Here is a 13,951-nt window from a genome sequence, read left to right as displayed (position 1 = left end):
CTGATTGTACGGCATTATAGGGTACTGGGCTCATACCTGCAGTTAAAGAGATACGTGTACTGCAAAGGGCAGGAATGGGGAAGAGACAAATTCCTTAACTTCTGAGGTGCTAAACAGGTAAAAAAAACAAGCACTAGGAAAGCCATTAGGTCTGGACTTAATGTGCACATGCAGGTAAACACGATGCTGCATGCATGCTTAAGCACATTAGAACTATAGCAGCTTCACGCTAGTTAACAATAGTGTAAATATTGATTTCTTTAGTTTATTTGGATGCTGGGTGTGTTGTTTCTGTTAGTGGCTGTGTAGGATTAGGATATGACCTGGCAGCAGATGGTGAACTCAAAGGTTCAAGAGATTATGACGGTTTCTGTCAAATTTGCTAGACTTTGAGGAGGCTATCCTGGCATTGGGCTGTCCTTAGTTGTAAAAAGAGAATCATGTTAAGTCAGACTTGTATGCAAGTCCTGAGGCCTCCATATTCATAAGGAAAAGAAGTAACAAGGTAACCAGAAGATAATACCTCGATTTGCAAATGGCTGCCTGAAGCACTCATCCATAAGGTGGTAGTAGGGTTGCCAAGCTATGCCCTCTGTGAGATACACTGGCTGTAGAGTGGGTGATTAAAAAACAAAAAGAGCACCCTCAATAGCAAGGAAGTGCCCATGATAAAAAGAACATTAATGCCATCTTGGAAAGTTGCTTTTCCCCATCGAAAATAATAAAGTTCTTCATTGAAGTACTTTGTCATCCCCTTAAGTATTCAAATCTAGCATTGACCTTGTGATTTCACAGAATTTAAAAAGGTTATTAATTCTTAAGTACAATAGTTTTGCATTCCAAAAATGTTGCTTTTTAAAGAAAACTTGTCAAGATGTCATTTCAAGTAAATATTTGAATAACATTTACAATTTTTGCTTTTTGTGGAGGGAGCCTTTTTTCAAGAATGCTTCAGTGGGCAACACATATTTTAGCAGCTAGCTGCTGCTGAAATTAATGCTTGCCAGGTTCTCCAACAGAAACGATTCGTAGGAGACGGAAGGATACAGTCAATGGAAGCTCAATAACCTAAACAAGATGGTCATTCCGCCAAAAGACCAGCAATCTAAATGACAAGATTAAGAAACTCAAGAGTAAGCAAACGAGAGATGCTTGAAACTTTGCAATGTGACCAAACACATGTTGTCAGGTATTGAGGAGGCCTAAGCCCTGGGCTGCAGATCAGAAGTCCTGGAAAATGTGGAATGCTAAGCCTAGATAAAGGTACCAGGTCTCCCTGCAAAGTAGAAGGTTGTTCTTTATCTCAAGCTGTATCATGGAGTCACCACACCATGATGAATATATATATCTGAAAAAGTCAAGCAGATGTTCTACCACAAAATAGGGGTCACCTGACCTCAACCTTCTACTTGACAGACTTAGTGATAAAGCGAAAATTACAACAGCAGGGAAATGGAGAGGGGACTAGACATTTAAATGTCACAAGATAAAGGAAAAATATAAAGAGAATGGAAAAATTATAAAGATCTAGAACATGGCGAAGAAAGAAAATGCTTGGTTAAAGGTGTAGAGGACAGACTGCATTATTTTTCAAAGTTCTGAGTAGCCCACAATAAGAACACACACATCTTGTCGGATTCAAATGAGGTGAGGACCTTATAAACATGGTGCAAATGTCAAAGGAAGAAAAGTAGTAGAGGTTCCACACCCTCAGTGAATGAAGAAAAAGAATGCAAAGTTTATCTGTCTTAATGGAGGGCTTTATTGTTGAGGCCCCAAAAAAGATGAATAATTTGGGAAGAGTTAGGCTGGTCACCTGCATACGGCGGTGGTTGGCTAACAAAAAAAATGTGGCCTACTTCCATTTACAATTATTCAGTGTAAACAAAGAATGTGGATGCATATACTCAAACACTCAGCTACTATTGAGTTTTGATATGTCAGTGTGTTTGTATAAGTGAAGAAATACAAATGTTTATAAAAATGCTCATAAGCCTAATTTAAAATAACAATTCTACGGAGAGGTCTGGATCTTGGATGTAAGACAATGCTTTTGTTTGGTGAATAGAAAGGTTTGTTCATGGTCTGCATGATCCCTTTTTTTTAAAGTTACAAAATGTGGCAGGTCACTTTCTCAAAGGCTTTTCTTTTGATACTCGTGCTTTGTTGTGTAAAAAGCAAACTATTTATCAATTTATACATCTACCTCTACAAATAATTTTAAGTATCATATTCTGATTAAGCCAAACCATTTCACCAAAAGCTTTTCCCATATTACTGACTAATAAAAATAGGAGCTCAAAGTTTTTGGACAACTACATTGAGAAATCAATGCAAGACAGACTTCAATGAAGCCAAGTTGGTTTAGCAGTTCAAAGGGATTTCACATACTTTAATCAGGCCAGACTGTGCACACAACACAGTCAAACCTACCCACTATTTGCTGCAGTGGACAGGTAAAGGAAGTCTTAGAGGTCTGATATAGCTTTCAAGTGAGTTTTATAGTGTTTACAGTGATACAAAAGGCAACCTTATTTATAATTCTTATTCTTACTAGCCACTTTCCAGGTGTTTCTGTGAAATGCAAGTACTTAGGCCAATCCAGGACTTGATCTCGTAAGATAATCAGACCTGAATCACATTATTACTAAATCATAACTGCTTTGAAACAGGATTTAGTATGCTCTCTGAAAATTTAACAATACATTTTATGACGGAAAACAGCTCTGATGTTTGAGTATACTACGTAGGAAAAACTCTAGCTCAAGCTCCTCGCTAACCAATTAAACAAGTAGCAGTTTAGTTTTTCTCCTCTAACCTTTCTTCTAACAAATTACAGAGCTTAAAGATAAACTCATGCCTTTGCATACCATATTTCAGAAATTTCTTCTTGACTAGAACAGTCATAAACATCCAACTTACTTCTATATTTCTCCACCAGGACAGACTATCAATCCTGCAGCATCCCTATTTAAGTATCCAATTTTGAATTGTAGGGCCTCTCTTAATAAGTAATAGTCCTAATGACTTATTATTCTGCAGTCTTGATCAGACGTTTCTTAATCTGATTCCTTTAGAAGTCCTGACACTCCCAAACACATGAATGGAAACTGCATGACAGAACCAACCAAAGTCCCTCTGCCAGACTCCGAAATCTAGGAAGACCTACAAAAAGGAAAGGGCAAACATCTCTGACCAATTCTTATTACGCTCCTGGCCAATTAGTGGACTCTGTTCCTGACATTCAGTATTTGCATTTGGGTCTAACCCAAGTCAAAAATATTCTAGATAATATATGCATGCTCTACCGCAGCTGAGACAGACTATCTGTTCAATGGAAAACGAAAATAAAACAGATAAGAACCTCAACCACAAATTGAAAGACACCTAAAAAACACCAATAAGCAAACAGAGCAGCCTTCTATTAACAAGAACATCTAGGAAAATACTTTTCCTTGGTTACTAAAAACCAGACTACTAGTACTACAAAAAATAGAGCTTCCAACACACACAAAAAGAATCCATTAAAGGTCCAACATTAGTTCTATAAAATACATTTCTGGAATCACGCAGAGTCCAACTTTTGACAACATATCCAAAGCATCTCATTTTACTTAACACCTCTTCACTCCCCAAACACTTGACATTCCAAAGTGATTTGAGAGTATTCCATAGGCAATGTTTTGCGGCCCAAGACCTAAGTCTTTGCTCTCATGAAAAGCCCTTCCCCGTTTGGGTCAGATGCTTGTTCCTAACCCTTCACCTCTGTGTTACGGTCAATCATCTGTTTGTTTTTGCAGAAACTCAATAAAGTAAGCAATTGTACCTTCTCTTATTAAAACACTTTCCCTGCCAACTGTGGCTGATTTCCAACAGCCTCTTTATGATGCCCTACACAGAGAATGCTGACTTGCGACATCTTACCTCTCTCCGACTATATAAATTATGTAATATAGTCTAACAAGCTTCAGTTGTTGACAACTTTTACTTTATTTCCTTCTTTACTTGCTCTGTTTGCAAGCAGTAAGACATTAGATGAATAACATCAGGCTAAGGCTTAACTCACTGAAACCTGAGACAATGATATTTGAGAACTAACAAATTACAACTTAACAGGAGATAATTTAGTTGCTGAATTAGGATACAGAAGTAATCTGTTGCTCTGTTGCTTAATCCAGAGATCTTGCTTTCCTTGTGGATTTTTTTTTTTTTTTTTTTTAAATCAACATAGCCGCCTATTTTTAGGAGGCTGCATGCTTTTGTTCATGAGATAACACTCCATTTAATGTACCACTCCTGTACTGCCATAAAACAGGCTTAAAGTTCCTGATTTTATCTCATTGCCAATGCTATGATACGTGTGACTGATAAAGTTATTAACTCAAAAAGGCCTAGAACATACTAGTATACTCCATATAGAGCATCTGTAAAGGCATTACATATCTTCCTCCATTCAAATATTATAATGGAGAAGACAAATCACATCAGGGGCAAGGCTCTTTGTCTACAACCCTTAAAACGTCAGAAATCATTATTTCCCTGCCTGCAGTATTCACTAAAATAAAATAAATCGAATTTGTTGATTACCTTACAAATCATCACTAAACAACCCCTCAAGGGTGGAGGTACATTAAATTATGATACACTCCAGTTCTCTAAAGAAGTGTCTCAGGATTGGTCAGCTGGTGATGCAGAGGCACAATTTTGGGATGCCCTCTACAAATCTGCTAAATTTAAGTTCATCACCAGTTCAGAAATCAAATAAAACTTGCAGAATAACCCAAAAAGGTCTAGTTCCATGGAGAGACCAGGGCAGCATAAAGGATATGCGTGCCTGAAAAATCACAGCTTTTAAAAACAAACAGGAAAATTGTAAAAGAAAAAAATGATAGCATAAAACAGACAAAGGTACTATATACATCTATATATATATGTATATACACATGAATAGATGTTAAACCTTAAGGTTGTCAAAGTCTTTCTGATATTTTTCACTCAGTGTTGTGGCACTGCCTTCCAGATGTTTTTGCTCAAGTTCCAATCTCATGACTTGTAGCTGTGCTTCCAGCTCTTGTATCCTTTCTTTGAGGATACATGTGGAGTCCATTTCATCGCTTTCAAATGGTGCTCCAGGACGCAGCTCTGCTATAGGGGAGTTAACACTGTGAACCTTTACTGGTCCTCGTTCAGAAGACAATGTATCAGGGGGCATTTGTAAATAACTGTTGAGTTTCTCTTGCAGTCCCTGGATGCAGTGAGTGTAGTGGTCATGTAAAGCCTGCAATTCTCCCTGGTGTATAATCTGCTGTTCCTCCATCTTGAGGTGATGCTGAACTTCCAATGCTTGCATTTGCTCCTTGAAAAGAGATGTAATATTTTCTCTGTCTTTCACTGCTGCATCCAGTTTATTCAAACTATGTAGTCTCTCTGCTTGAAAGGTATCCTCTGTATTAGTTAATTTCTCCACATAATCCCTAATCTCTTCTTCATATCTACATTTCAACTCGAGTATGTTTTCTCTGTGTTTTTTCTCAGCTTCCTTGAGATCTCTCTCTTTACAGTCCAGCTGACTTGCCTTGGCATCAAGCTCTGCGTTCTCCTGCTGAATGATTGATATGATCTCAGAGTACTTAGCCTGCTGCTTCTGAAGCATTTCTTGGTACTCCTGTCCAACACCAGCTAGATTCTTTGATTGTTCTTTGCATAAAATGTCAGTGCTCCTCCAAGCATCTTTGTAAAATGTAAGCTCCCTTTCATACTCCATCCTAAGTTTACAGGTTGCGTAGCATAGCTGAGTCTGAAGAATTGCATCTTGGACCAGGAGAGAACAGTACCCAGGTTTCATTGTACAAATGTTACTAGATAGTCTATGGCATATGTCTAGGATTCTCTGACAACTGGTAGCACAGTTCTCTGGTTCTAAGTCTAGTAATGCTGTGTTTATCTGTCTAAGAGCAATTGCTTTGTCTCTGAGCTCTTGGGCAAGTTCACCCTGACAGGAAATAAGTGCCTTAGTGCCATATTCAGGAATACTGTGATGCAGGACGATTTCATCTTGATGAGAACCTTGCTCTCCTGGGGCTAACTCATTTGGTGTTGGACTACATTTTAACATATCCTCATGGGCCTCCACTATTTTGCAAATAAGATGCATTACCTTTTCAGAGTCACAAGTCCTGTAGGAGTTTATAATATCCTCTAAAATGTGTCTATGTTGCAACAGAGACATTTTAGTTTGTTGAAAGTCTATTTCAAGAGTTTTAAGCTTCTGAAAAAAAGATTGTTTCATCTTTTGTGCTACAAAACTCAACTCTGCTTTTATCAGTGTACAGTCTGCTAATACATTAACACAACTATCAGACAAACTAGCATTAACAATGTCAGACTTACTCTGTACTTCTTTGTCATGTGTCCTTACTTCTTTACTTAAAGTGTCTACCATGTCCCAAAATTCATTTTCCAACAATAATTTATCTGCTAAAACATTTGTAATGGACATGGTTGTGTCTAATGGCTCTGCAGAATAGATTTCTGCTGTCTGGTAAATGCTCTGGAGGGCCTGAGAAACTCCAGAACCTATGTTTTGTAAAGCGTCTGCAATTCGGTCGAGCAGAGAGGATTCTAAAGCCAGTTTCTCGGAAAGTAACCCCAGCTTATCTTTGGAAGATAGTTCTTGTGGCTCACACCACAAAATTGAGCTTTCCTCCAACATGGGATTCTCTGCCTGAGCCTCAGGCATACAGCCATTACTCCTCTGAAGAGAGGACAACATTGCCTTCTGTAAAAATTGGATCACATTTGATAAAGTCACTTCTAGGCTGGACAAATTAAGAAACCACATTTCGGGGTCTTTTTGTCCACTGAGCATCGATTTGAGCTTTTCTTTGCATATCTCTAAGCAGGCAAGCACTTTTTCTTTTTTTACATAGAAGTCTTCTAACTCCCTAGAACGGCATTCCTTTAGTCTTAACTTTTCCTCTTGCTCTTCTTCCAACTGCTTTTCCAAAATGTCGACCTGGGATAAACTGTTCTGGAGTTGTTCTCTGATTTGGGACTCAGTTGTGGCCCACTGGCTATGAAGGCCAAGCAGAGACTCTTGATGTTGCCCTTTTTGACTTTCTAATTTCATAGTTACATCTTTGAGCTTTTGTTCTGTAATATACAATTTAGTTTCCAGAGAATTCATTACTGAGAGATAGGTCTCGGGATCACCGGCTCCAGATGCAATGTAATGAAGAGCTGGTTCTGAAGAAACACTTTCTTCTGAAAGTGATCTGTCTTGACTGGTATCAGATGATGTGCTGCTGGTCCAGTTTTTCTCTGATCCATCTGCATGAACATATTTCTGAAACTGAATGTTAGAGAAACGGATTCTTTGTCTTTTAGCACCTATGTTACCAGAGTCGTGCTGGACCAGCACTGTCTCAAGTGGCTCTTTAGCTTGACTTTCAGGAAGCCCTAATTGAGGAATGTGGTCTGATAAAATCGACAATTTGCTGCATATTTGTCTTTGATTTCTTTCCAAAGTATTGCAACCTTGCGGTGTGCAAGATGCATCATCAAGAGCTTGTGATTGGTTTGTAAGACTTGGAAGATTTTCGACTGTATTAACATTGGTACAAATCTCTTCTGCCCCTCTCGTTTGTGACCCAGGACTAGTGCTCGCCAATTTCTTTAGGGCATCTTGTAACCTTCTTTCAGTTTCCTCTAAACTGTTGCCCAAAGCCGTTATTTTGATCAAGGCTTCGTGCATGTCCTGATCTTTGCTCTCAACCATTTTTTTCTGATTTTCTTTCACATACCTCAGCTCATCTTCGTTTTCTTTTAACACCCTGTGCATTCTTTGGAAATCTACAGATACTTTTTCAAATGCATTCTCCAGGTTACAATAATCAGTCTCTTCCAACTTCAATCTCGTCTGTAGTTTACCAACTTCACTGTCAGATTCTGTGACCTGGTTCATCATCTCTTGGCATCTACAAATCAGACGATCCCTCTCTTCTTCAAGGACCTTGATGCAGCCTGTTAGCTTCTGGATGCTTGCCTCCTTCAAGTCGAGTTGCTCCTCTAATACATGCACAATCTCACTCCCTTCACGTTTCACATTCAGTTTCTCTTTCTGAAGAGCCTCCATCTGTTGCTCATCATCCTGGAGCAATTGTTCATACTCTCTAACTTTATCCTCAGTTTCTTTTAAACTCTGTAATAACACTTGTTTTTCTTTCTGGCCATTTTCTAGCAATGTTTCATAATTGTTCTGCAGTCTTTCCTCTGTTGAAATGCGAGCCTTTTCACTAGCAACAAGCTGGCTGCTCAGGTCTGCCAGCCGCTCTTGAAGCCTTTGCATTTCTTTTTGATAATCCCTTTTCAAAGCCTGCTGTAGCTCAATATCTCTCAACTCTTGTGTCTTTTCCAGCAGCAAAGCTTCTACGTGCTTTAGTTTTAGTTCACTGGATTGTAGCTGGGAGTTCAACAAAGTTTCCGTCTGCTGCCACTCGTCCAATTGTTCTTTAGTTTTCTCTTTCTCGAGCTTCAAATCAAACTTCAGTTTGGTCAGAGTTTGCTCTTTGATGGCTAGCTCTGCAGCAGCGCTACTCAAGCGTGCCTGAAGGCTCTGGGCTTCGGCTTCATGATGCCGTATGACATCTTTTGCCTCATCATAGCTGAGCTTGATTGCTTGGACTTGCTGATTGATTAACTCTTGCCGTCGGCATTGAACTTCCAGCTCATTTTGAAGGTCTTCGTTCACTTTGTGTAGTCTTTGCCAGGAGCCTGATGATGAGCCAGCAACCTCAGTCTTAAAAAAATTGATTAAATACTTAATTAGTAACACTCTGGGCTCCAGGTTCTGAGTGTCACACCTCTGGCCAGGAGGAAGCTCAGACTAGCTTCAATTCATTTTGTTTCTAGCTAACTTATTTTGGATAGTTTGTCAACTGTGCTTAATATTTCTTTTCTTTATTTACAATGTTATCAACAAACACATGGTTTGTGATGGTTCACAAAAAATGTATTCAACAAAGGACAAAGAAAAACATCATAGCTGAAATAAAATAGAAAAACTAAGAGAATCAACAAAAATTTAAGGAAAATTTTAAAAAGATGCTTTAAGAAGGGACAACTTTACATTAAGAAGGAGATGCAGGCAATAATAAAAATGAATACAAGAGAATTCACAAAATGAACAAAAACATTGACAGGAAATTCGGAAGACACAAAACTGAGAAAGCAACTATGGGAGAAACAGGCAGGACACCAGCTTGCTTACAGTGCAATCTTAAAAAAAAAAAAAAAAAACATGTAGTTCAACATAAGTTATAATGAGAGGTAGAATTTAAAGTGAATGACATCACCTCCTGCAAAATGTAGGAAGAGGAGACTAGTGCCACCAGTAATGTCATTTATTAGCACATGAATGGGTGTATTCAGCTTTCATTAATTATGAAAGTTTCAAGATACACAAAGTACGGACACATTGCCTACCTGTGGAGACAAGACAAAGATGAATGGGGAAATGATTGTGGGGAAGTAAGAATCCGGAGTGAAATTCAAAATGAATGTGTGAGCATGCAAGAGAAAAAAAACATAGCAGACAAAGTCATGCAAAGTCCAGAGAATGATGATGTATACAAAGTAAATTAAACCAGAAACTGAAAGCACAGCTTTAAAGCATAGAATTTGACCTGCCTTGCTGTATTTTATATTGGTAGGAAAAGCCCACAGATGTGACACTCAGTTACATAAGTTAAAAAATCATGCCAAACACCACGCCATGCAAGATTACCGAAGATTACTGAAACAATAAGTTAGTATTCAGATTCAGATATTGCACTTTAGATGACATTAGTACTGAAAAGTTGTATTGTCTTCAAACATTCAGTAGTGTAATACGTCAAAGATACGACCTTCATCATACAGTAGTGAAGCAGGTGTGTTTTGTAAGAAAGCAGTGGCTTAAATTTAAGATAGCCTTTTCATAAGGAAATATGCATAGTTGTTCACACAAGGAGACACCATCTTTATCCCTGTGTGAATGCATCTCTACACTGTTGAAACAGAACGAAATGAACTGCAAAGCTCTGAAAGGTGCAGGAGTGATATGCTGTAATGCCCTTGTTTTGTTCCAGTGCAGTCTTGCTACCCATGGTAAAGAGTTTTATTTGTCCTGTTATGCTCAACCGTACATTAGCACACCCTGGTGTATTTAGGGATACATTTTATATTGGCTGCTGGTGGTCACCAATGCAAGCAATCTTGCCTTTCCTTTGTATCACTGACTCCCCATTAGCAGAAATAGTTTAACCTACTCTACTAAAAGTTGCAAAAACTAGACTCTACTAAGATGTAACTCCATTAAAAGGAGGAATATACTTTTGGAGTTGTGGAGAATATAAATCACTACGTAATTTGTTTGAACCACCAGTAGGTATTACAATAGTTATGTTTTTCTGCTACTGGAAAAGCTTTGTTCTGTGCTTCTTAAGCAGTGTCATCCGATCTGATCCTAGAAAACCAATATATTTGGGGCACTCCCAAAGAGTTGAAGTCTGACCTGTGACCACTGTACAACTTTCAGTCTTGGGCTTCAGGGTGCTTTTGCATATCTCCTGTCCTGCAGAGGCTTCAGGATCAAGATGGTCCTGAACAGAAGTTTAAGAATGATAAGAAAAGTAAATGAAAAACAGTTGTACCTGTAACACGTAACCATCCCGTGCACTCTGTTGACGCTCCAGAGCTTCTTTCAGCTGGTCCTGCAGCTGGCGATTGTGCTCAAGCAGCTTTGAAACCTCTTTTTGGCTCTGCCCCAACTGAGACAAGAAAAAAAAAAAGAAAACAAATGTGAAAATGAAGAGGTAAACAGATTTACTGTAAGAATGTTTTTCCTTTGTTCAATCTGATGATGTTTAAACTTGTGTTAGGGACAGGCTTATTATTTTATTGCAAGACTCAAGGTTCTTGCATTTATCTTGATATATTGAATGTAGACACCTGGCCCTGGGCACTAATGGGATTAAAACTGAAGCACCCACGTCCAAAGCTATCAATGACACTCTTGAGATGTTTTGCCAGGCTAACGGGGTCACGCCCACAGGAGCTGGGACATCTTCATCCCAACAAAGCTCAGTTCAGGCAGCCAGGAAACTACGCATGTCTAGCTCCTGTCTGCTTGACCTGAACAAGAAGACTGCCTGTCAGGCTAACTTTTGCCCAGCCTGACAGACACTCTTTCTGTCGCAAAAAAGGTGGGGGGCATGGCCCCTCTGCCCGTTAGGACAAGCAGCAGGTGATCAAAATCAGGATTATACTACCTAGTTTGGGCCCCTAGAGAATAGGCAAATCTTCTCTTAATGTAACATCAGGGAAGCCCTCTCAAAGTAAAAATGTGCTCATTATGGGCTCCACAATGAAGCTATGTTTGATCCTTCATCCTAATTCAATGGAATGGATCCCATCGGATCATGAGCCATGACGCACTTCTTCTAGACTGTCATTCCTTGGATAACCCATTATAGGTTAGTATCAGAAGGGCCTCTTTCTTCCTTACCTATTAGCATTACTGCTGCTCTGTTATAAATCCAAATAAGCAGCTCTTCTCGCAATTTCGGAAAAGGAGTTTATTGGGCCTGGATGAATTGCCAAGATAGACTTTTAGATTTAACAGGTCCTCTTTCAAGAATAGTGAATATATTGGAGGAGGCAATGCTAGTGGGCACATGGATTGATCCATGTACTCTTTCTAATTGGGCACAAAGGACTATTTGTCTATTGGGAAACTCCAAATCAGCACTTACTTAAGAGAGGTGCAAACATCTGCTGTTGATGACTGGCCCAAAGCTAGGAATCTTAGCAGCAAAGATAGCTGGTCCACAGGCAAACAGTCTGATGTTGGGGGTTCCTTTATTAAGGAGATGATTATGTTTGCAATGTTTCTTTAATTGGCTAGGCCCAGTTCTAATTAAGTAAAACGTTTGAATCTTGGGTTTTTCCCAGAACCGGCAAAGGCAGGAACCACTATGATGGACGATATCCCTCACAAGGGGGAATGCAGTTAATAGGTTCCCATGAATATCAACAAGATTTCAAGCCCCAGGATTTCCCTCAAAGGAGAAGAAGCTTTAGACAACAGGGTTCTTGCCAAGGAGGTCACATCAAAGGTAAGCTTTTTTCAAACTCTAGTCAACTTTTACTAGGGGGTTGTTTGATTTTCTTTTTCCTTCCCACATGACAGGACATTATGATAGACAACCTATGTTTGGCAAACAAGACAGGGTGTGTTAAGGAAATCTACAGAGTTTTTTCCAAGATGTTCTTCCTTCTCCTCTCCTGGTCTAAAAGAATCAGGACTTACTAGTAACTCAGAAAGTGGATTCTCTTCTCCCAAAAACACTATAGAGCTAACTTCACACAATCCTTCGACTTTCCTAAACACAGTTTTTCTGGTGCAGAAGAAGAACAACGTTCTGTCTAGTAATAAATCTGAAATCATTAAAATATGTTTTGGTCTGTCATCAATTCAAGATGGAGACTTATCTATCTAAGGGATTTCTTAATGGCTGGTCCAATTGGGACATACCAATGGTGAGATGCATTCCTCACAATGCCCATACACAAATTCTTCACAATGTTATTTCAATTCCAATGGAAAGATAGGTTTTACCAGTTCAGACCTCTGCCATTCAGACTTTTGTCAGCACCATGGTGCTTTAGAAAAGTTGTGAGATCACTAGCAGTTTACTTTAGGGCTCAGGGATTAAGATTATTAATCTATTTGGACAATTTTTTCCTGTTGGTTCATTCACTACAGGGACCCCTTGTTAGACCAGTTAACAATAGTAATCAATTTGTTGCAAAATCTAGGATCCTTAATCAGAAGTCTGCTCTAGTACCAAGAAAGTAGATGGAATTTGAGTTTTCTGATCTAATGAGATACACTGATTATGCAATTACCACAAGCCAAGGTGAAAATTATAAAAACGGGAAATTCTTCACAGATTGATGATGACCACCTTTTCTGTTAAATTTCTTACTCACTCGGTAAGCCTCCTAGCATCATCCATTCAGATGATTCTCCCAGGTTCACATCACTATCAAGCTCTTCAGAGGGTGAAAATCTGTCATCTTCCTCGAGCCCTCTCCTGTTTAGATATGGCAAGTCTCCATCAGGAGTCCTGCTCAGAAGTTCAAATATAGATAAATCATCTAAATGCTTGAAATGCGAGATTCGTCCTTGCATCCGCCCCAGATCCAGAATTAGAGTCTGAATAAAGCATGGTGGGTTGGGGTACAAGATGTGGCTAGTTCTCAACTGTAAGTGCATGGTTGGAGCAGGAGTCACCTTTGCATATTACTTATTTTAAGGTGCTTGAAGGCTTCTTTGCAATCCAGAGACTAGCAAAAGACATGGTAAGTTGCTCTATTCTTCTGGACTGGAAACTGTTTTTGCTTTAAAGGGGATTACATCATCCATTACCACTTGAGGGAAGACGAACACTGAAAAAGGAGGTGGGTTCCTCCCAGCAGCCTCTGCACTATGCAGCTCCACCATAAACCACACTGAGTGGGAAACATACAGGCCTGTCCATACCAGCCAAAACCCGGAAATGTCAGGGCTGGGCAACCCCCACTGGCACTTCTGCTGAAGGCATAGTGAGGTAAAAGAACTACAAAGACGTATGGGGATCATGCTTTGCTTTAAGTTCACATGCAGATCTTATTACTGAAAGGGTGATACATCGTACGAGGGCAGGAATTCAAATGGTTAAGGTTCCCAAGCTAATGCAAAGCACTAAAGAGATAAAGAATCATTGAACAAGGTACTATACTGGATACACAATACTGATCATTGTTAGTCAGTAATTTGTTGTGATATCAATTATGTAAAGAGTTATTCCTCACTCCATGAGCCATAATCAATTATATCAATTAGCCTAGTTGGTGAAAACCTAGTCGA

The 13,951-nt window shown here is 39.2% G+C and overlaps 1 protein-coding gene across 6 annotated transcripts in view; it reads right to left on the bottom strand.

Moving 5' to 3' along the window:
• The window catches only part of MPRIP (myosin phosphatase Rho interacting protein), a 754,399-nt gene that overhangs the window by 228,294 nt on the left and 512,154 nt on the right, over window positions 1-13,951 (bottom strand). For 4 of the 6 annotated variants that reach the window (XM_069210054.1, XM_069210053.1, XM_069210052.1 and 1 more), the window contains 2 exons: window positions 10,692-10,808; window positions 4,961-8,797 (listed from right to left, as the gene is read on the bottom strand). In XM_069210054.1, coding sequence (XP_069066155.1) covers window positions 4,961-8,797; window positions 10,692-10,808 — 3,954 coding nt within the window. The remainder of the gene's footprint in view (window positions 1-4,960; window positions 8,798-10,691; window positions 10,809-13,951) is intronic. The other 2 variants (XM_069210057.1, XM_069210056.1) reach the window with 1 other exon arrangement.

Source organism: Pleurodeles waltl, chromosome 10 (genome assembly GCF_031143425.1).
Source record: "Pleurodeles waltl isolate 20211129_DDA chromosome 10, aPleWal1.hap1.20221129, whole genome shotgun sequence".
NCBI classification, from domain to species: domain Eukaryota; kingdom Metazoa; phylum Chordata; class Amphibia; order Caudata; family Salamandridae; genus Pleurodeles; species Pleurodeles waltl.
The sequence above is the reverse complement of the archived record's forward strand: the minus strand, read 5'-3'. Positions and strand labels throughout refer to the sequence as shown.